This window comes from Eptatretus burgeri, chromosome 11 (assembly GCF_056783735.1).
Source record: "Eptatretus burgeri isolate ZD-2024b chromosome 11, Ebu_testis_v1, whole genome shotgun sequence".
Taxonomy (NCBI): domain Eukaryota; kingdom Metazoa; phylum Chordata; class Myxini; order Myxiniformes; family Myxinidae; genus Eptatretus; species Eptatretus burgeri.
In genome coordinates, this window is record NC_140971.1 from 71020931 (window position 1) to 71045057 (window position 24127).

Below are 24127 nucleotides of genomic sequence, written 5' to 3' on the forward strand. Positions count from 1 at the left end.
CTGGTTGTCTGATCTGAAATATAGTGGTTTTCCATCTGGTGTACAGTAATGGAGCAAAAGCATCAACAAATCTGTGTCCTCTCCAATTATTGTGGTGGAATGCAGAATTGTGCTGTTTGCGGCTGTCTTGGCAATGTCCACATCAGCGTCCCCTTCTGCCTGAATAACTGTGCAGCCCACTTTCTTCAGCTGATCACCTATTAAGGCGATCAGCTGTTGCTTGTTACTGCTGACAGATAGGAATTCATCTCTCTTTCCGTCAAATTCAGTTTCTCCGGTGAAGTTCACAGCCGGATAGCTGTTGGCTTGTCCCCGTCTCTGCTGAGTGTTATCCTTGATCGAAGGGCCTGCACCATAGCAATCAAAGACAACAGTTGCTGTCCCATAGTGTTTTGTTGTGAAGTCCGCATATGCTCTGGCTATTTTGCTATATGTATCTCCCTTCTTCCACTTGAGCTTGTGCAGCAAGGATCCACCATCAAGAACATACCATTCAGTCTTAAGGTGTGCAGAAGATGTGGTGTCAGGTACTCCTTCACATGCCAGTGCCTTGGTACAGTGGTCATTGACGGCTTGAGCGAGTTGAGGTTTGTCGGCCTTCCTCAAGATGTTGTTGTCCTCAAAGAGAGATGGAGGGTATGGACTGAGGTCAAAACTCATCACGTCCTCAAGTGACAAATCACCCATCTGGGATACCACCAGGAATCGCTGGAATAGCACACTGGAGTCGATGGTTCTGCGAGGAGCAACCTGGAGAGCATTATAATTTCCCAGGGTTTCTTTCTTTCTTTCTCTGTTTCTCTGTCCTCTTGATGGAGAAGGAAAACACAGGTTGTCCAATCATTCTCTCAACGATTTTGTTCCCAACACCTTCATATTCATGCACGTTGATATCTTCGCTTGCCACGATACCATTCATGATATTTCTCAACGTAGGATCAGAGGAGAAAGGTGAAAATGCATTCAGCTTTGTGCTTATCTTCGAGAGATCGAATGCATGTCTTTCAATTCTGGCACCAGTTGCGTCTTTATGCTGTTCGCTTGTTGCGTATGTGAGATCATTGAAGTCCTGCATGGCGACGTTGACCTCAGATGCTATGGGGTCTGACATTGTCCACAATGCTCGGTGTTCCTCTGTCATCTTACTGCCATGAGTCAAGCCACCGGTGCTCCTTAGTGATCTCATGAGTGTTTGTTCGATGACAAGATCACAGCTGAGGCCTGCCCAAAACTGGTTTGTTCGCCGGATCACATGGAAGCCATTTTGAAACTTCTCATACACATCTGGGTGTTTGCTCTCCAGTTGACTCATTTCTTGTACGTAGAGATAAGCGGACTTCTGGTAGTTGTAGTGTCCAGCTGCTGCAAATATTGGCAAGGCATCAGCAACAGCTTGCAAGTGATCCTTCCAAGACCCAGTGCGATCTGCCTTGATCATTGCCCGAGCAGTATGGAGCATTTTCTGATAACCCAGCCACAGCTTACTCGTTTTGGATTGTGCAGCAAGTTCAGATTTCTTTTTTTCAAGTTCATCAGTGATCTTCACAATTGCAGCTGATTCTTCAAGACTTTCAAGAGAGATGTCACCCGTTAGCAAGGACGAATACATTTTTTTTGCCGCCATCTTGGATTTCAGGTAAAATACTGATCAGATCTAAATTTTGACACCAGTGGATTGCTGATCCATTAAAACCATGGACCAGAACCAACAATTATGTTTTTATCACAATTATTGAAGAAGTTATAGCTGTTTTAGTTATTTCAAAGCCCGGTGGCGGCCATCTTTAAAATGACTGTTTTAACCCATTTCTGGATGTCAGATTTTGGTAGACTTTTTTTCCATTGATCAGTATATCCAGTAGGAATGAAAACCACTGAGAAACCTTTTGTTGCAATTTGTTGTGGGTTTGGTGGTTGTTTGTCATAAATTTACCCGACTGAGTTTTGTTGCCTATGGAGAAGACTCCAAATCTGGTGAACTGTTAAACAAGCTGTCACGTCTGCTTCATCACGTCTCACTTTTGAAGGAAGGCCATCTATCCGGGTAGATATGGATTCATCATCGTCAAGGCACAGAAGGGATTTTGTGGCATCTGATATGACTGATCTCTCTCCCCACATGACACCAAACCGATCACGTGCTGTGTCTGTCCTTGTGAGCCCTATGATCCCATTTGACAGCTTGCAAAACTTGTTGATCCACTCAGTAACCTGATGAACCGGAACTTGGTTAAACTGCATTTTGGTTTTCTTTACAACAAAATTTCCTGCCATGGACTATTTGTAAACTTCTGGAGTTGTCTGTTCCAAGGCTAGCATCGTCACTTAGTAGACAGGGGCCCATCTAGCGTAATTGGTGTGATCATAGACACTCCACCATGGCAGCATCTTCTCCAGTGCTCAGAGGTACGGCTTCCAATCACCTTCTCTGATGAAGTTCAGCAGGATCTCCACGAGTTACATATATGTACTCCAATACGAATATGGTATATGATTACTCGACGAAAAAAAATAATGCACCACCAAGCAATAATTGAATCTTTAGTAAATTTCAGGCAAATTCGGTGAGTCATGAGCCATGTGTCATCCTTAAATCACCAAACTATTTTGAGTGGCTTGGCATCTCCATTTTAAAGAACTAGTACGCGCGTAAAAAAAAAAAAATTAAAATTAATAATAATGATAAATAAATAAACCACACAGGCCGTTTCTTCGCTCTCACGTGCCCGTACGTGGGTGACCCGGAAGTTCGATATTATTCGCAGTTATGATTATTCGCAATTCATTTTTAATACCCAATAATTCAATTAGCGCCAACGTATTTTACCTTTTCGCAATGTCGTGGCAAGGAAGAAGAGAAGAGAAGAGAGAGAAAAAAAATTTACTTCCTGGTTCGGAGCATACCAGCACTCTGATGTTCCCGAAATTTATACACCGTCTAATATGAAAACGATCATAACTTGGGCCATTCTGTTTATCTATAAATGCGCATAAGAAATCGAGAAATTATTAGAATACACAAAGTCATCACTCTCCGGAAGCCCGTACGTTGTAACCCGTAATGGGGAACGTGGATGTGCTTCCCTTCCCCATCGGCCACGCCCATGCAACAACATGTCTTCCCATTGCTTTGGTAAATAAATGGCCTTAACTTGGGAAGCACTTGTCCAATTAATATCAAACCTTGAAAAGGCACATCCTCAGGTCCCCAGCAATATACCTGGCAAGTTTCAATTAGATCGGACCAGAGGTTGTCAAGAAACAGTGGTCTCATACACACACACACACACACACACACACACACACACACACACACACACACACACACACACACACACACACACACACACACACACACACACACACACACACACACACACACACACACACACATTGCTGGAATTATAGATAGATATGCTTAATTTTTTTCTTTGCACAGCAAAAGGTAAGTCATGGGCCAAATTGTCTTTTATTCCCATTTGAGCATAGTTGTGTAATGCCAACTTTGGCGAGTTGTTTATGACTTCATCAATTTATATATTGATGACTTCCGTCATCTGTTTGTTACTTACGAGATCTAAATATTTCGTAGGTATATTGATGACTTCCGTCCTGTGTTTGTTTGTGTGTTTGTCAGCACGATAACTCAAGAACGGAAGAAGCTACCAATGTCAAATTACACCACATGATTCAGGAGGGTGATGGCTCGCGCTGATTAGATTTTGGTCAAAATCGGTCAAAGGTCAAGGTCACAGTGAGGTCAAAAATAATTCCGTAAATTCATGTGGAGAAATGGAGTGTTTTTGCTTCGCTCGACGTTACGAGTTAGTTTTAACTTCGATTTTAATTTTGTCTTCGGTTTTTGCGATCGCTTAAAACTTAGTTGTCGAAATTCTGGTAAAATCGGATGTTTTGGAGACGTTTTAAGATTGTACAAAAAATATTTCACTCGCCGCGTCACAGCTCGTCACGTGGTGCAACGCGCTCGAGCATAGGCGTCGTTGATCACGTAAAGGTTTTCCGTGTGTGCGTTGACGGTGTTTTCGATAAAGATAGTGTTTAAAAGTCATTTTTTTAATCCCAATAACAGTTTTCATCGCATGCCTGACTCGCTAAGCCGTCGGATTATGTAAAGATTGTTGGTGGATGGCCGAATATTACAGTTTTGTGACTTTGATGAAATAATTGCGTGGAGAAATCGAGATTTTGGCTTCGGTCGACGTTACGATTTTTGATGGTTTGGTACAGAATCATCGTAGAAACTTCTGGTTTGCGTCGCTACCTTCTCTTGAGACAGCTTTTATTAGACAAGGTCAGAGGTCAAGTTGACGATTTCGTAAGTACCAGTCTATGACTGCTTGTTACTTCCGAAATCTAAAGATTTCGTAAGTTTATTGATGACTTCCGTTTCTGTTTGTTTGTTTGTTTGTTTGTTTGTAGGCACGATAACTTGAGAACGGAAGAAGCTACCAATGTCAAATTACACCACGTGATTCAGGAGGGTGATGGCAAGTGCTGATTAGATTTTGGTCGAAATCGGTCAAAGGTCAAGGTCACAGTGAGGTCAAATATCTGATTTTTGATGGTTTGGTACAGATAACTCGAGAACGGAAGAAGCTAGCAATGTCAAATTACACCACGTGATTCAGGAGGGTGGTGGCTAGCACTGATTAGATTTTGGTCAAAGGTCAAGGTCACAGTGAGGTAAAACATCCAAAACATTCGATTTTTTATGGTTTGGTGCAGAATCATCGTAAAAACTTCTGGTTTGCGTCGCTACCTTCTCGAGATACAGCTTTTATTAGACAAGGTCAGAGGTCAAGTTGACGATTTCGTAAGTACCAGTCTATGACTGCTTGTTTGTTTGTTAGTTTGTTTGTTTGTTTATTTGTAGGCACGATAACTCGAGAACGGAAGAAGCTAACAATGTCAAATTACACCACGTGATTCAGGAGCGTGATGGCAAGTGCTGATTAGATTTTGGTCAAAATCGGTCAAAGGTCAAGGTCACAGTGAGGTCAAATATTCGATTTTTGATGGTTTGGTAGAGATAACTCGAGAACGGAAGAAGCTTCCAATGTCAAATTACACCACATGATTCAGGAGGGTGGTGGCGAGCGCTGATTAGATTTTGGTCAAAATCCGTCAAAGGTCAAGGTCACAGTGAGGTCAAACAAACATTCAAAACATTCGATTTTTGATGGTTTGGTACAGAATCATCGTAGAAACTTCGGGTTTGTGTCGCTACCTTCTCAAGAGACAGCTTTTATTTGACAAGGTCAGAGGTCAAGTTGACGATTTCGTAAGTACCAGTCTATGACTGCTTGTTTGTTTGTTTGTTGGCACGATAACTCAAGAACAGAAGAAGCTACCAATATCAAATTACACCACGTGATTCAGGAGGGTGATGGCTAGTGCTGCTTAGATTTTGGTCAAAATCGGTCAAAGGTCAAGGTCACAGTGAGGTCAAACATTCGATTTTTGATGATTTGGTACAGAATCATCGTAGAAACTTCTGGTTTGCATCGCTACCTTCTCCAGAGACAGCTTTTATTAGACAAGGACAGAGGGCAAGTTGACGATTTCGTAAGTACCACCCTATGACTGCTTGTTTATTACTTACAAAATCTAAAGATTTCGTAAGTATATTGATGACTTCCGGACTCTATTTGTTTGTGTGTTTGTTTGTAGGCACGATAACTCGAGAACGGAAGAAGCTACCAATGTCAAATTACACCACGTGATTCATGAGAGTGATAGCTAGGGCTGATTAGATTTTGGTCAAAATCGGTCAAAGGTCAAGGTCACAGTGAGGTCAAACATAATTCGTAAATTCATGTGGAGAAATGGAGTATTTTTGCTTTGGTCGACATTACGAGTTCGTTTTAACTTCTATTTTAATTTTGTCTCCGGTTTTTGCGATCGCTTAGGACGCTTAAAACTCGGTTGTCGAAATTCTGGTTAAAAAAAAAAAAAATCGGATGTTTTGGAGACGTTTTAAGATTGTATAAAAAAAATTTCACTCGCCACGTCACTGCAGTCACATGGTGCAGTGCGCTCGAGCAGAGGCTTCGTTGAGTCACGTAAAGGTTTTGCCTGTGCGCGCTGACGGTGTTTTCGATAAAGATGGTGTTTTAAAAGTCATTTTTTTTATCCCAATAAAGGTTATCATCGCATGCCTGACTCGCTAAGCCGTCGGATTATGTAAATATTGTTGGTGGATGGCCGAATATTACGGTTTTGTGACTTTGATAAAATAATATTAAATAATTGCGTGCAGAAATGGAGATTTTTGCTTCGGTCGACGTTACGATTTTTGATGGTTTGGTACAGAATAATCGTAGAACTTCTGGTTTGTGTTGCTACCTTCTCAAGAGACAGCTTTTATTAGACAAGGTCAGAGGTCAAGTTGACGATTTTGTAAGTACCAGTCTATGACTGCTTGTTTGTTTGTTTGTAGGCACGATAACTCGAGAATGGAAGAAGCTACCAATGTCAAATTACACCACGTGATTCAAGAGGGTGATGGTTAGCGCTGATTAGATTTTGGTCAAAATCGGTCAAAGGTCAAGGGCACAGTGAGGTCAAACATTCGATTTTTATGGTTTGGTACAGAATCATCGTAGAAACTTCTGGTTTGCGTTGCTACCTTCTCTAGAGACAGCTTTTATTTGACAAGGTCAGAGGTCAAGTTGACAATTTCATAAGTACCAGTCTCTGACTGCTTGTTATTAAATCATTTTGCCAAAATCCCTGTCTGATGCACAGCAAATTGCAATGGCATCAGAATGGACACAACTGAATGTATATCCTGTGGCAATATTAACTTTAGCTTTGATTATGCACATTTCATTTGCTTGCAGTTTATGGTGGCCATTGTGGTACATAATATGGCAGGACTGGGGCCTAGGCCAAAATAAGAACAGAAACTGACTGCAGGATGAGTCCCAAAACTTAGGCACAGTATCAAGACATCTCACATTAAGAACCATGAGACACCCTGCACCAGCCTTCATACCGGTGAGCTGTGGCTGGTAGGGCACGGAAAGCCGTTCGACGGCGTAACCACAGCCACCCAGTGCCTCAGATACCTTGCTGTTGAGGAGCAGCAGGCTCTTGTCGAGACAGGACATGTTGCATGGCAGCCTGCAACCACAGAAAGCATCATACATGGACAATAAAATCCCATTACACCAACTTGATTTATTGAGATATCAAGATCAGTGTTCAGGGCGATGAGAGAATTTGTGAAAAATCTTGCAGAAAGAAGTTTCATTTAATAAAAAATTTAAAATAACATTTGATGTCCACTCTGTTTATACCTTTCTTTAACAAATTAATGTCAGGTTTGGAATGGAACATGCACACAAATTACATGGAGGACACAGACATTAGTTGACCTCACTACACTTTAACTTGAATTACAACATCAAGCTATAGTGTGTGTGTGTGTGTGTGTGTGTGTGTGTGTGTGTGTGTGTGTGTGTGTGTGTGTGTGTGTGTGTGTGTGTGTGTGTGTGTGTGTGTGTGTGTGTGTGTGTGTGTTTTTTTTTTTTTTTACTCCTAAAAGGACAGAATGAGTTGAAAGCTGGTGGTTGTACTCAGGGTCAGTTTCAAGAGATTAAGAAAAAAGAAGATTGTCCTGGAGGTTCAGAGTGGGGGAAGTACCCAAATTCTCTCAACGTAACTATGCCGAACATAGTGCCTCTCCCTGTGGGACCAGGTACTTCAAGTCAAACTAAAATCCACCAATTCTGGAGAAATTATCTCGTTTATAATTATGGTGGATATCAATGCATCCATAAGGACGGGTTCTTCGCTACGTTGGAGACAATGGACAAACATTTGGTGAATGGAATTTGAACCAGGGGCTAAGTTTGGAACACTAATAGGCCAACCCATTAATTTTTATATGAAATATATATATATATATATATATATATATATGTAAACACACACACACGCACGCACGCACGCACGCACGCACGCACGCACGCACGCACACACACACACACACACACACACACACACACACACACACACACACACACGCCAGTCAATAAGTAACCTTAAAATGGCGATATATATTTTTAGAATTTAATGAGTGTCGTTGTAGAGAACGTATGTTATATCGATGGGTTGGAGTCATGTTTTGCCCGTTTTAGATCTGGCAACATTGAGCATATGACATCATTAGAGCAGTTCCAATATGGTGGCTCCCTTAGAAGCATGCACCAAGGAGGAGCAACGTTCTGTCATCCGTTTCTTGGGAAGTGAGGGTGTGAATGAATCCCAGTGAAATCCATCGCAGAATGAAAATGCAATCTGGTGACGCATGTTTATCACTGCAGCAGGTGTACGACTGGGACAAGAAGTTTAAAAGTGTAGTGTCCAATGTGGCAGACGCTGCTCACTCGGGGCGGTCTCACACAGCCGACACACTAGAAATGGTTGCAGGTGTTGAGCGCGTGCTAAGGGAAAACCGTCACATTACGCTGGATGAAGTGGTCTCCAAATTGAACATTAGCCATGGTTCAGCACACCATACCATTCAAAACGTGCTGGGGTTCCAAAAAGTGTCTGCAAGGTGGGTGCCTAGACAACTCACTCCAGAACTGAAAGAACGGCGAGTGCACACATGTGAAGAACTTCTGCGACTTCACGAAAAAGGCGACGACGCTTTCTTACAGCGCGTAGTGACTGGGGATGAAAGCTGGATCCACTACTTTCAGAAATAAACGAAGGGGGCAAGCAAAGGGTGGAGTCATTCAACTTCACCGAAGCCCAAAAATTTCCACACATAGCCGTCTGCTGGAAAAGTGATGCTGACGCTCTTCTGGGATAGCTGAGGCCCACTTATCATGCATTACATGCCCAGAGGGACCGCAATCACCAGTGCATCATATTGCGTCCTCCTTAAAAATAATCTGAAACCAGCAATCAAATCAAAACGTCGTGGACTACTCACTACCAGTGTTTTGCTGCAGCATGGCAATGCTCAACCCTATTCTGCCCACGCTTCAGCTGCAACAATCGAGGACATGCAATTTGAGTGTCTTCCTCATCCATCCTACTCGCCAGACCCCACACCCCTTCGGATTACTACATCTTTGGGCCATTTCAAGAGGTACTTGGTGGAACCACTTTCTCATCCGATGAAGAGGTCCAGCAGGTGGTGCACGGATGCCTACACAAGCAGCCAAAAAATTTTTTTTCCTCGAGGAATCCAGGCCTTAGTAAAATGCTGTGAAAAAAAATGCATTGAATGCAATGGAGATTATGTTGAAAAATAAGTTGTTACACACGTACATGCAATAAACAATTTGTGAAAATTATTTGAAGGTTACTTATTGACTGGCCAATAATATGCAATAATATATATATATATATATATATATATATATATATATATATATATATATATATATATATATATATATATATATATATATATATACATACATACATACATACATACATACATACATACATACATATTGTTGCAGTTTTGGAAATTCACAAAACACCATTCAGGTTCCCCGAAGATCAGTTATTTTGATAAGTAAGTGTTTCAGGTTAGAATCCCCACCAATGTGTAAAGGGATTTATTCGTGTGCCGGGCTGTGAATCTTGAGGTAGCGTTATTCTTTTCTATCTTTTATTTCAACAAACATCCCCGAACAACAGAAACACCATCACATCCTCCTCAATGTCAGCCGCAAAATGCCGTTGGTTGCAGACACGCTGCGCAACAGTAAAAGCCACATTACACCGATCGTGTGCAAACAGCGACGGAGCAGCTAATTTGCACAAGCAGATCAAAAGGAGGTCTTTCCCGAAAGCACCCTGTGACGTCAAGAATGGGGTTTCCCTCAAGGGGTGAGAGGTCGTAGGTGAAAAGTGGGCTGAGCCTGGCCTCGGGTTGAGAGATCAAAGAACGGCTCGCCTCGGGCCAATAAAAGCAGCTATCTTTAGAGATACGTCGTGGTTGGTTCACCGGTGGAAGCTGACTTCGAAGATTCATCGCTTATTCGGAGGCTGATTCGGGAGATGGGCGAAGCTTGGAGAGTCGAGTGTCGGGCAAGGTGTGTGTGCGCACCGATCGTGGAGACATTCATCGCTCCCAAGGATATTCGTCGCTATCTGGCATCTGCGGTCACAACGTCGAACAGCCGGAGTCGAGCAAGCTGCATCGCGGTCCGGGCAAACGGCTTTGAGTCGGTCGGGCAACGCTGAGGAGTGAACGGGTCCTAAAGAGCATCAACTCTGAAAGAGCAAAGACCCGTTCACCCCTCCGAGCACGTCGCCGGCCATGCCCGACCGCCCAGGCTGCAGAGAACCAAGCAAGCCGCTCGCCAAGCTGCTCAAGCCGCCCGGCCTCTCAAGCGACCGGCACGTGCGACACGAGGGCCAAGCCAGACACAGCAGGGGTCACTAACCCGAAGACCTTCGAGCCGTCACAAGGGGTGGCAAGGTAACCTGCCCGGCCTCTTGTGAGCCTCCGGTCATCCAGGCTTCAAGTGGAAATAAAGGCTCATGAGCCCTGTTCTTTTCTGGGGGTTTTGTATGAAAGTGTTCTGTGGCGCCTTGTCTGGTTAAGTAGAACTGAATTAAGTACGTGCCTGTATATAAAAACGAGTAGACATCGGCTGTAGGCTTTTGCTCCTTTCATGTCCCCTATCCCCCCATTGACTGCTTATGTGCCTGTATAATAAATGCCCATTGTTTGAATGTACATCTGCTCGTTGCGTCATTTTCCTCCCATTGACTGCCACGGCACGTTCGGGAAATTAGCCGGCTATTAAAGCCTAATTAAAGTGGTAATTGGTCCAACGGAACTTGGCGATTAAAACCACTCGGCATTGTACACGGAAAGAGCGCACTTGGCGGCTCATTTCCGTACAAGTTCCGTCGAGGTATAAATTCTCGGTACTTCTGTCTGCGCGGATAATTAGGTATATCGAGATTCGGTGATTAACCCTGTACCACGTGGACAGAATATTGACAGAATATTGACAGATTCGGTGATTAACCCTGTACCACGTGGACAGAATATTGACAGTTTATGATGCGTTAAGGCATCCGTAGCAGGGTTCCGGAGTTGTCCGGAAGCTTCGACCGAATTCCGGTTTTCGGCGGACGCACGACTGCGATTGGACTGAAGCGGTCGTGCGTAGGCCGTTCGAACTGGCAAATTCATAACATATACATAAAAAAATTTATATATATATATACATATATATATATATATATATATATATATATATATATATATATATATAAATATATAAAGACCCACCCACATCTCTCACCTGTGAATGGAGGGAATAACCCATCAGCTCTCACCGAATCAATTAAACCCAGGTAGCTAGGATTTTATATAAATAATATAGACTCCTTCCATGCTCTTCAAGCCAAAGAAGCTGCATAAAGCAACCAACAAAGAGCTACACAAGGTAAGCCCTTTGCTGTTTCAAACCCTTACCAGAGTTCCTCCACAGCTGCAAAGACACTCACAAATCATACACACACGAGAATCCCAATGTGACATACCACCTCAGCTGCTGGACCGGTTTCATCGCTTATTGGCAAATCATCAGCGACAGTGTCTTTATAGCTGTGGAGGAACTCTGGCATCTTCCGTTGGTGATCTTCTATTCACACTTGTCCCCCTCCCTCCCCCAGTCCCTTTTCCATAAAGCCAACTACGCATGCCATCGCAAATCCCGGAGCTTCCCACCCACAGAGCAAAGTTGAGAGATGGCAGAAATAAAATGGCATTTTATGTTAGACGTAACAACCCTGTTCTTCGGTGGATCATCACGTACGTGACACATCTTCTCCACCCTTGCATCTACTCCATATATATATTGTTACGGCTGTGGAATTTCGCATTACACCATAAAGGGTCCCTCAGGTGAGATATATCGGTAAGTTCATGTGTAGTTAGCCCAAACCCGTTGTATAGAGGGAATATATGTGATCCATTCGGGCTGCGATTCTTCAGTTAGTCGTTTTTCTTTTGCTGTCATTAATTTGGTGCAAGAACAACAACGAACATCGCCACAACCAACATCTCAACGATCACGCCATTCACTACACGACGCCAACAATCACGCCATTCACACCACGACGCCACCTTCCACAACTACGCCACCACATCTTCTCCACTCGCCATTCAACGAGCACCGTGCGGTCACGATCTCCGCGGGACGGATGAAACGGAGCGGAGTGGCAGCTTAAATATCTCCCGCCAAGATCTCCTGCCCAAAACGCCCGCGCTTTGGCATGGGGGAGGGGCGATTTGAGCTAGAGGTCAAAGGTGAAAAAAGGAGGGGGCCTGATTTTGGGGGAATAATTCCCTGGCCCCGAGCCAAAACCGACTTTCCTCGTCCCCCGCACGGGGCGGGGAGGGGGGAATGAGAGGGCACGCCCCTTTTTGGGAGCTTCCAGAAGGGAGGTGGAGCCAGAAACGGGGCGGGGCGAAGGGCGGAGCCCCACCCTACAAAAGGGTGGGCGTGAAGAGTCGTGTGGTTGGTTGTTCCCTTGTCCCGGTTCGAGTTGGGCTCTTGTTCGGTCGGTTGTCGAGGGGTGGAGAGTCCTTGCTCTTGGTGTGTGCATCAGATCGCCCTGGGAGAAGCTCCAAACTAGGAGAGGCTCGAGACTGTCCGAGCAAGGATCGTCCATTCTGTTCGTGGTTCGGTTGAGCACGGGGCTTCTCGAGCCAGTCGGTGCAGTCCCTGGACGGAGCGCCTGCCATTCCCCACCCCGTCCGCACCGAGATAGCGGCGAAACCCGGTCCAGTTCCCCCAAAAACCCCGTCCGAGCTGTCGGGCGGACGACGTGAGCTACGCGCGGCACGAGCTCGGTGCACCACGCCGGAGGGACTCGAGGCTGCGGTCGCCAAGGTTGGACGACGCGCCCAGGGAAGTCGCGACTTCTTTTCTTTTGGGGTTTTTGTGTAAATGTCTGTAGGTGGCGCCAGCCTGTGAAGTAAAACTGTGTAAGTGTTGCCGTGTGTAAGTCCTATTCGGTAGTAGATCTGCGTTCGTGCATTGCTTTTGTTTCTTTACTACTGCATACGTGTGTTTCTTTGGTTTTATTGTATTCCTGTGTATTGCTTTTGGTGTATTACTCTATTATACGTGCCTTCCGTGCTGCAGTGTGGTGCAGAATAAATGTGCTTGTCCAATTGTTCCCGCTTTGCTTCGTCTCCTTCTTTTAATTGACTCTCCATCCTGCATCACGTAAGGGATTCGTAGTGTGTTTCAACATCCCGGTAATTAATCGGAACCGTCAAGGCCGTCGATAACTCCGCTCAGTTATCCCTGTAATAGGGAACGAACCGCTTAAGCGGTTCGTGACCGGAGTCGGCCTGTGGCGTGGTCCCATCCCTCGGCAGATTACCCGTGCGAGTACCATAGGTATATTGACTTTCGGCGATTTACCCTATCTCACGCGGGTGGACTGCGAACTGGGTGGTGGTGGGGTTAAACCCCCACCTGTGACTGGTTTCTGGCGGTAGTCCCAGGAGGGTCACGACTGAATTGTCCTTCCGGTGGGCGACGCGGTCGCGATTCGAGTTACATGGCCGATCGCACGCCGGGCGGGCCAGAATTCGCAACAATATTATATATATATATATATATATATATATATATATATATATATATATATATATATATATATATATATATATATATATATATATATATAATGCTTATTCTGTTTGTCTGTCTTTCCGACAATTTTATCTTAAACTACTCGACCAGGGGCCATAAAACCCATGTCATTATAAAGGTCTTTGTCCAAGGAGTTGCAGTTGTTTCTTGTTTTCCATTACGAATTGCCTTATACATTGTTTTTTTATCATTTAGCTTACTTATCCCCTATTTTGTCTGAAGAATCATGAGAAGACAGAATCTCGTGAGATTGTGAATTAAACATTTCTTTCAACTTTGTTCTTTAAGAACAAGAACAGAACAACACAGGCAAATTTTAATCATTCAGGCATTCGCCTTCATGCTCCACTTATCTTGTGCTGTTATTTTAAACAATTTGTGGCCAATTCACATGTTTAATGCTAATGTGAAAAGGATATGATGCACCCTTTTTAAATTGAATTGCCAGTGGATGAAAATTTTCTGTTTTTCATTTGAACCCCAAAATTTTTTTTTTTTTTAAAGAATGAAATGATGTGCCAAATGGCCTCCACCTGCACCCAGGTTCCTTGTGTATCATTATAAAGAAAGGGAGGGAGGAGGACAGAGACTTTGGGGTTGGGAGGGGCGGTTGCAGACTTCTTCACGCTCCCAAATGCACAGTATTTGTTGTACAACTTTATTCTGAAAAGGAGAAGATTATGGATAGTGTTGTAGGTACTATGATAGCTTTCCTATTAAAAAACGATCGCACAGGTGAAAAATATGATCATTTCTCGCTTCAAATAACACACAAACGCATGACAGAAATTGCCTTCGCCTGTACTAACTAACATGGCAGCTAAATGGCGATACCACGGTCTGTGTGTTGTGAATGGATATGCTCCTTCTATATCTTTTCAAATTCAGTAGATCCACCCCATGAGGTGGGATGGCCAAAGAAGGTGCCGCCAACATTGGTGGGTGGCCAACGATGGGACGTGCTGTTTAGGGAAAGGCAGTGCCGTAGAGAAGAAGGGTCAGACTCCACCAGAAACGAAGGGGTGCCTTTGCCTCATGGAAAGAAAACCCAACTGAGAGCAATCTCAGTTCCTTCCATAAAGCTCGGAACAAGTGTGTATCTACCCTCAAGAGAGCCAGAAAACAACATCTTTCTCATCTCAAGTCGGAACTCTCAAACCTCTCTCCCTCCTCAAAATCCTGGTGGCATCTAATCAAATCTGTTTCTGGTGTGTGTTCCCCCTCCATTACCTCAAATGGCAGCACTGCTGATACTGCACGTGAAAAAGCTGAATGCCTCAACTCGGTGTTTGCAGCTAAATCTTGTGTCCAAAACCCATCACTTTCTCTACCCACCTTACCCAGTCGCACCCAACTGTCCCTGGACTCTGTGTCCTTTTCTTCTGACAAGGTGAAAAGCTTGCTGTCAAACCTTGACTCAGATTCTGCAATCGGTCCAGACGGCATCAGCCCACATGTCCTCAAAGTCTGCTCTTCTGCTCTTGCTCACCCTCTCTCTGTTCTATTCACCCTCTCATTTGCTAAAGGCCATCTGCCATCTGCTTGGAAATCAGCAAACATCACTTCCCTGCACAAAAAAGGTGCAAAAACAGATCTCTGTAACTACAGATCAATTAGCCTTCTCCCAATCATCAACAAGGTTATGGAATCCATCATCGCTTCAGACATCAAATCCTTCCTCTTCTCCAATGGCTTCATTCCTGATCATCAATTTGGTTTCAGACCAGGTCACTCTACCCTGGATATGCTGCTTCTGCTCTCCCAACAATGGATGGAAGCCCTCAATGCCAGACAGGAAATCCGAGCCATATCCCTGGACATATCACGTGCTTTTGACACAGTCTGGTACCCTGCCCTGCTCACCAAACTCTTCATATGGTATCCAAGGCCATCTCCACTCATGGCTCGCAGACTTCCTCTCCTGTCACAGTCAACGTGTGGCCCTAAATGGAGTTCTTTCATCCCCTCTTCCTGTCCAGGCTGGAGTTCGTCAAGGTAGCGTTCTGGGCCCTGTTCTTTTTCTGGTTTTCATCAATGATCTCTCCGACTCTCTGGAAAATCCTCTATATCTCTTTGCTTATGACTCCACCCTCTGCCGTACCATCGGTCATCCCTCAGACCAGCAAGCAGCAGCTTCTTCGCTCACTGCTGATCTGGATAAAATCACAAACTGGTCCAACACATGGAACATGTGTTTCAATCCAGACAAATCTCACACTTTCACTATGTCTCTTCGAAAGGACCGTTTAGAACCCCCCCCCCCCCATCCACTTTCTCTACAATCCTCTGGAAGAAGTCCTTTCTTTCAAGCTTCTGGGTTTCACTATCTGCCATGACCTTTCCTGGAAAAGCCACATTTCAAACCTCGCCTCCAAAGCCAGTCCCCGACTGGGAATCCTCCATCGTGCAAAGTCCTTCCTCGGCCCACCTGAGCTCCTGACCACTTACAAAGCTTTTGTCCACAGCCTGATGGAGTACTGCTCTCCCCTCTAGGCTGGTGCTCCTGCCTCTCACCTTTCTCGGCTTCACACTGTAGAAACCAAGGCATTTTGGATCATTGGCATCTCCCGCAATGAGGCTGAGTCTTTGGGCCTCTCACTCAATCACCGCAGGTTAGTCAGTGGTCTTTCTGTCTTCTACAGTCTCCTCTCCAGCCTCGCCCCCCCTGCTCTCTCCGCGATTTGTCCCCACCACATTTCCGCAGGGCGCTCAAGGTTCGCTAACAACCCCCTTCTGGTAAAACTACCAAAATCACGAATCACTGCTCACCTTCACTCTTTCATTCCTCTTTTTCCCTGCCTTTGAAATAAACTCGCTCACTCTATTCATTCCCATTCTTCCCTCCAGGCCTTCAAAACAGCTGTTCACCACCACCTCTTATCATCCCCCATCCAAATCCTCGATCTTTTCTACCCCCGATAATCCACCCAAGCCCACCTCCTTCAAATTCCCTGCTTTCCTTTCCTGAAAGTCCCTGTAATGTCCATCTTCTATTCCCCATGTTCTCCATCCCATCCCTCTCCCTTCCACAGATCTCCTAATGTCTCTGTTCCCCACTGTTTTGTCCTTCTCACTCCCTCCACTCCTGTCTCATGCCCCCCTTGATGTGTGTTGTGTGTTAGCTCTCATACGAGCCTCGACAAGGTATACAAAAAAAAAAGAGCTGCGAGTTGGTACAGACGTAACAACCCTGTTCTTCGGTGGATCATCACGTACGTGCCACATCTTCTCCACCCTTCATCGTCCTCATCACTCCTCGTCTTTGTGGTCCGAGGTGCATCAGCCCGCCGTCGTGGGATGACAGCTAATGCCTACACACGCCCTTACCTGCCCCTTTGTACATTGTGTATGAGTGGTATTTTTGGTGCCGTAGAGGGATTTGGTTGATTTATTTCATTGTACACAAGTTTTGCGTGTCCCATCATCCCTTATCCATGTGTTGCCTTGCATGGTTTGTTCTGTTTACCCCTAACATCTCGTTCACCCCTCTTCCCCACATTATTTTTTACAATAAAGCCCATTTTATTTATGAAGGAAAGTTTTCCCGCCTTCTGCTTCCCACGCGTTCTGCCACCAAATTCAGCTTTCCATTGGGTAACCTTGTGAAACAGTAAGTTGTAGCATCGAATGCAGTTCGATAGAAACTGTTTGGCCATTCGTGGGATAAAATATCTCGGCGCGGGTTCATATCGCGTTTGCGAGCTTCCGACGAGACAGTACTTTGCATTTCATTTTTATGTACAACGGTATCCAGAAAGGCAAACATTACACTTTGATGTGAAACATTTAAATCCCTTCCCATGAAAAAGTCAGTCACAAAGTCACTCATGATACTTCTACTACATATAGTACTTGAATGTAGTGCATTTACTGTACCATTGTGAAAGTCGATCAAAAATTTAGATATTTGTGTGTTAAATTTCAGCTTTGTGACCATGGATTCCTGAAATAAACATCGAACAATTCAGGACATCACTATGTTGATGACATGATCTCTGATTAGTTTAGCTTCTTCACTCCGAATCTGTGACGCCCTGATTTAAACCCTGGTGCAGATTGCACATTTAAGCCTTTGCAATACATTGTACCATGAAATAATTGATAAATTATAACAGTAACAAAAGGACCATTTATGAAAGACAGCAACCCATTCTATATAAATATATAGAATGTTTTCTGACATCTGTCAAAGGTTTCAACCATCACTTGTAAAATTTACTTCATTATACATTGTTAAACCATAAACATTTGTCCTCCTCCCTCCCCCAGTCCCTTTTCCAAAAAGCTAACTACACATGCCATCGCAAATCCCGGAGCTTCCCACCCACAGAGCAAAGTTGAGAGATGGCATAAAGTTCCAGCAGGAATGACCCAAGATCAAATTTTGAGTTAAAAATTTTCCCCATTTTGACCCCGCATAACTAGCAAGATTGGTGAATTTCTATCAAACTGTTCAGGAGGAGATAGCGTGATGATCAGACAGACAGATGGAGCCAATTAAAATATCTCCCCATTTTTTTTCAAAAAGCGTGGGGATAATTCTGGAATGGCCAGCACGGTGGAACACGAGCTGGAAAGAGGTGTTGTCAAAACACTCACGATGGCGGCTCCCTGAACAGGTTCTCAGGCAGAAGATGAGGTGCCTTTTCTTGTCTTGCTTCTACAACCTGTTTGAATGCCAAAACACATCTCTTAATAGCAAGTAAGTCCAAAAACTAACATTGGATTATACGGTATGCTCCCATCATATTACTACAAATTCAACTAAATGAAGAAGAAAAACAAAACAAAGACAAGTCCCTGATCACTGTGTGAGGCAAGACCTGTGCCACGTGCTGGCAGAGAGCAGGCACGGCTGTAAAGCGACCAAGAAGACCGACAAAAGCGAGTGTGAGAGCCAGCAGGGCACAGCGTGAGAACACAGACAAGGGTTCATCACCATCCAATGCCACATCCTGCGAGCACGAAGCACAAACCACACATAGCTTACAACTTCAAGAATACTTTGATATCCTTGTATTTTAAAGATATGATCGGATATCGAAATAAAAATAGAAATCGAGTGAAACTAATATGTCGTTAAAAAAAAGGAACATAGCTAGTGAAAAGTATGGGTCACCTGCATAGCAAGAGCGACCCGAAACAAGTCGAGAGCTATGTCCTCTCCAGCAAACTCGAGGCCTAGCAGGCCCAAGGAGCAATAAAGAGCACGGAACATATCCGACCCATTTTCTTCACACTGGCTGTTCAAATACACGTGCCTCAGCAGCTGTTGTCCGTACTACACAGAATACACAGTCGCATCAAATTCTATCTTCAAGGTCCTTCTGTACAAGTACCTGCAGCTCTACATATGCAAACAACAACAATAGCAAAAACATCAACTGTGCCTATTTCACATCACCTTTTTCATGAATAACAAGTCTTGTCGAGAACACTTTTCTTTCTTTAGATTGAGGGTTGTGATGTCTGGCAAAACACTGGATAAGGGAAACAAGTAAACACAATAATCATTCAATGGGAAACAGCTGACTAAAACTTTTTAGGAACGCAACAAAATTAACGAGCTTCATTGTTGAGCTATATGATTGAATGCATTCACTGTTGGACCTCATGCCCTGTCCCCAAAAAGGGACTGCCTATCCATAGTGTCTGCCAGATCTGTGTATATTTTCGGAGGTTTCGTGAGGTGCCCCACAGGGAGTCAAAGGAAATCTCGGAAAAAACGGACGTTTAAAAAAAAGTTATAACGATTGCGCAGACCCCGAACCGATGTACCATGTGACGCTTGCACAGATGAGCAGGCAAGATGGCAGATTATCTGCAATGTTTATTTCACGGGCAATTGAACTTTGCGATGTCTCCAGGGTTCTTCTGCATTAAGCTGCAACTCTTTTGTGGATAATGTCATTATTTGAACGAATTCATTATATTTCATTAACTGCTGCATATGTGGTGAAGTTAAAGGGATTAAAATAAAAAAAAATAAGTGAAAGGGATTGAAGCTTAAAAGTTAAAGGGATCGTACATAATATGCGGCAACAGCTTGGCCAACTGTTCCTTATTAACCATTGAATTGGTGTGCTTGAATGAGTGCTTAAGCCACTTGTCGAACGCCTTACAGTCGATAGCGGAATCACGCCACGTCATTCAGAGCGAATAGTTAACTCACTGCAGACACTTTTGGCCCGCCAAGTCATTCAGAGCGAATCGTTCACTCGCTGCAGACGCTTTTTTCCCGCCACATCATTCAGAGCGAGTGCTTCGTGCTCCACCACCCTGAGAGAGTGCTTCGTGCTCTGCCACCCTGAGCGAGTGGTTGTGAAATAACACACGATTTCCATTCCATTTGCCATATTAAAGCGTTTTCTAAATTACTGACCCAAATGTTTTTTTACACTCATCATATGCAGCTATTTATAAAGATTAATGTTTGTGAACATATCCCTGAAATGTCTTGATAAATGTAACGTTTTTCGGTGAAAGCTACTCAAGGTTTGTGGGTTGTATACAGTACGTACTGCAGTCGGTAATCACACTGACTCCAACCTGACGATTCCCAAAAAATTGCCGATATCGGCCAAGCACGTGTGCGTGTGTGCGTGTGCGTGCGTTTCATAAAGCATAACATTCTCTCTACTCTCTCCCCAACCCTCACTTTTCCCTCGCTACTCTCTCCTCTCTCCCCTATCCTCACTTTTCCCTCTCTCTTCTCTCCCCTACCCTCACTTTTCCCTCTCTTCTCCATCCTTGCTCTACCCCCTCCAATACAGTGCAGCACCCTCCTCCCAACATCTCCTCTCTCACTCTACCCTTGTCAATGTCTCTATCCGGAAGGTCGTTATGTCCGGGTGGTGTTTGTCTCCGTCTATGTCCGGACATGTCCTGGCAGGGTTCGTCTCCGGATGTGTCCGAGCAGTATTTATGTCTGGACGGGAGTTTGTCTCCAGACTGTGTTTATAGCATGACCGGTAGAAAATGGATTTCAGACATTATTTTGATTCCATCTTCACTGTTATTCTATGCAGAATCATTGTGATGAAACAGTATGAAGCGTAATTAACGCTTCACCACACGTCTGCCTTCCATTCCTCTCAACTCACACCGTTTTCCCTTCCCCAACCCCTCCTCGCTCCCCCTCCTTTCTTTTTTGCCCTTCACCTCTTCACTCTCCCCCCCGTTACTATTACTTCCGTCAGTGAAGTGACGGGTTGTGTTTGCTGGTGTATATATATATATATATATATATATATATATATATATATATATATATATATACATACACATATACACGACGGGTTGTGTTTGCTGGTGTGTATATATATATATATATACATATATATATATATATATATATATATATATATATATATACACATATAGTATGATTTTAAGTTGTCAAGAATCCAAATTGGTTCTGATCCCAAAATCATTTGAGTTGCCTCATTCCCATTTATTATTTCATACATGTGCCGAATACGAAAGAAATGTGTCCAGTCATTTTTGAGTCGAGGCTCAAACAGGCAGACAGATGGACAGGACCAAAAATATAAGCCCCAGCCGGGCCGAGGCCCGGGTTGGGGCTAAAAATTACAAGTTGATTTGGAAAATCTCAATTGCACTCCACTAAGACTTACAGCAGCCAGACATTTTAGATATTGCTGTTGGAATTTGCTTTGTATGATCCTCACATCTCCTTCCATACTCGTTTAATCAACCCATGTTTGTGATCTTCATGTCATGAACTTGATCCTTCAATAAGCGATGGGTGACAGTGAAGTATGCAACAGGTTTAGTTAACAGGAAATATTAAATCATTAATTATTAAGTTAGGTCAAAACATGCATCATGTTAAGATAGTGTGTCGTCTGCTAATGTTCTTCTTTGTTCGTATGCAGCACAAGGTTGTGGGCGAACATCATTGGCCGAAGGCGTGGCCGTGTAGCTGATGCTCTCTGCTGGTTCGGTCAGGAATTTATAATTTGGCCAGGGTGCCGGCGATAACTCGCCTACTCTTTGCAAAGGACACCGTGAGATCTTTAACGTCTACCAATGAATGCTGGAAGATAGGACGACCCTTTAACATCCATCTGAGGGACAGCACACACACATTGATTAATCTTTTAATGAATCTGAGAATGAGATCAAAAGCAAAATGAATGTATCATCACAAGGAGCTGATACTCTAGGTCCTCCACCATTTGGATGGTATGAGGATGAGATCTGTGTAATATGAAAGCTAAATCTTCAACGGTTTTTGAAATATCACGCACACAACCCAAGTTACTGAGATGGTTACCACAGCAACAAAATTCAGCCAATCACAGACATTATTTAATCAGGTTGAGATAATGTCATGAGGAATAGACATCTGCAATATGAAAGCTCAATGGTCAACGATATTTGAAATATCGTGTATACAAAAGTAAATGGATAGGTGATCGGTCGATTGGACGGAGCTCATTTAACATCCCGTCTCTGACCTATCGGAGGGGTGAGGGACAACCAGTCAAACAGGTGGTGATAACAACACAGGAAACCTGCATCATCCAACAAATGGAGTTCCAGGGAAGTTTCAAAATGCCAACTGACCCCCGCTGCCACCAATTATCCCTTATTTTCCTCCAACAACAACAAAAAAAGATCTCTTGACCAACTCATGTTATCACAGCAGTCAACAAATGTATCGACTTCTGAAATTTGAAATGCCAAATTCGTTTGTTGCAATGAATGCAATGACCAAACAAAATGGAGATGGATAAAGAAACCTGCCACAAACCTGATGTTCTCAAGACTCTCCCTGTTTCCATGACGATCAAGAAGGACCTGTAGAATTTTCATCACCAGGAGGCGGTGCTGGGGTTCAAAGGCAAGTGCTCCAGACAGCAGGGCATCCAAGAATGATCCAGACAGTGCACCTGCCAGATGCCCACAATGGTATCCTGATGCTACCTGTGCATTCACAAATCAAACGTATTAAAACTCACCACTCTCCATGACCTGCAAGGGTTCAGCATGACATGTTTGGTCAATAAAATACTACTTTGCAAAAGCAATACTCAAGGCTGTGTATGCATGTAACAAACAAAAACAAACTCCTGAAGGTCATTAGTGAGCCAGTTGGGTTTTAAAAAACAAACAATCAAATAGTGCCAAGATAGCTGTTTTGATACTAGCTTGGCTAAAGAGGTATTTGTGTTGTTCATACAGAGACCTTACTTTCGACTAAATCTTAGGTTTCAAGAGCCGAGACGCGTGTGAGCAGGTTAAGTCAGACGTATGAATCCATCTGAGACCAAGGACTAGTAGGACGGATAAAATCTAGTCAATTGTTCTGAAGTAACTCGTTATCTAGGAGTGCTGTCTGCAGCAATTCTCAACTTACCATGGGGCAGGTGGTAGATATTTAAGTGTTTTTCTTTGTACACAGAGTTAAGGTTCTTCGAATAGCGAGAACACTGAATGGATGAGGATGCAACAGAACAAAAGGAACAACAGAGAGAAGGGAGGGCAGGGGCAGACACCAGCAGCGGAGTTGAAGGACGAAATAGAGGGAGACGTGGACAGACCATCGGTGTGGGGAAGAATGAAGGGGGAGGGTGCAGGAAAGGATGTGTGGGGTGAACAGGATGGATATTGAAGGAAGCTCGCAGGAAGGAAAAACTGGAAACTTGGAATGAGGAGGGCATGGGGTGGGGAAGGAGAGGGGTTATCAAGAGTAGAAAAGATCATGGTTTGGATTGAGAAAAATCTGAGATGGTGATGAAGAGCTGTCTTGAAAACCTGGAGAGAGGAATGAGATTTAATAGGATGTGGAAGTTGGTTCCACAGACAGGAAAAAAAAAAGAAGAGGAACAAATGAGTGGAGGTGAGCAGTGATCCTGGATTTCAGTAGTTTCACCAGAAGGGGTTGATGATGTAATGTGTGCACCCTGCAGGAACCTTGAGGACAAAGCATGGAAATAGCAGAGGGTGAAAGACCAGAAAGGAGGTGGTAGAGGACAGAGAGACCACCGACCTGAGATGGCGAAATGATAAGCCCATAGACTCAGCTTCATTGCAGGAAATTCCAATAATCTTAAAGGCTTGGTTTCCACAGCATCAGACTGAGCAAGGTGTGAGGCAGGGGAGCCAGCACAGAGGGGAGAGCAGTCCTCCATCAAGCTGTGGATGAAGGCCTTGTAGGTGGGTAGGAGTTCAGGTGTGTCACAAAGGACTTTGTATAGCAGAGGATGCTGAGTTGGCAGCTGGCTTTGGAGGCCAACATTAAAATATGGTTTTGATCATGGTTTTAAAAAAAAGAAAAAAAACATCATGGCTGACTGAGATCCAGCAGTTTGAATGACAACTTCCTCAAGAGGATTATTATGAAAGTCGATAGGAGGGTTTGCCATATGGCCCTTTTGGAGCGAGATAGTGAGATTTGTCAGAATTTAAAGACATAC

The 24127-nt window shown here is 44.0% G+C and overlaps 1 protein-coding gene across 6 annotated transcripts in view; it reads right to left on the reverse strand.

The window, feature by feature from the left end:
* Window positions 1–24127, reverse strand: part of EFR3B (EFR3 homolog B) — a 60148-nt gene that overhangs the window by 6718 nt on the left and 29303 nt on the right. For all 6 annotated transcript variants that reach the window (XM_085846888.1, XM_085846892.1, XM_085846887.1 and 3 more), the window contains 6 exons: window positions 22462–22630; window positions 19087–19162; window positions 18802–18963; window positions 18506–18637; window positions 18282–18349; window positions 7019–7146 (listed from right to left, as the gene is read on the reverse strand). In XM_085846888.1, the coding sequence (XP_085703014.1) occupies window positions 7019–7146; window positions 18282–18349; window positions 18506–18637; window positions 18802–18963; window positions 19087–19162; window positions 22462–22630 (735 nt within the window). The remainder of the gene's footprint in view (window positions 1–7018; window positions 7147–18281; window positions 18350–18505; window positions 18638–18801; window positions 18964–19086; window positions 19163–22461; window positions 22631–24127) is intronic.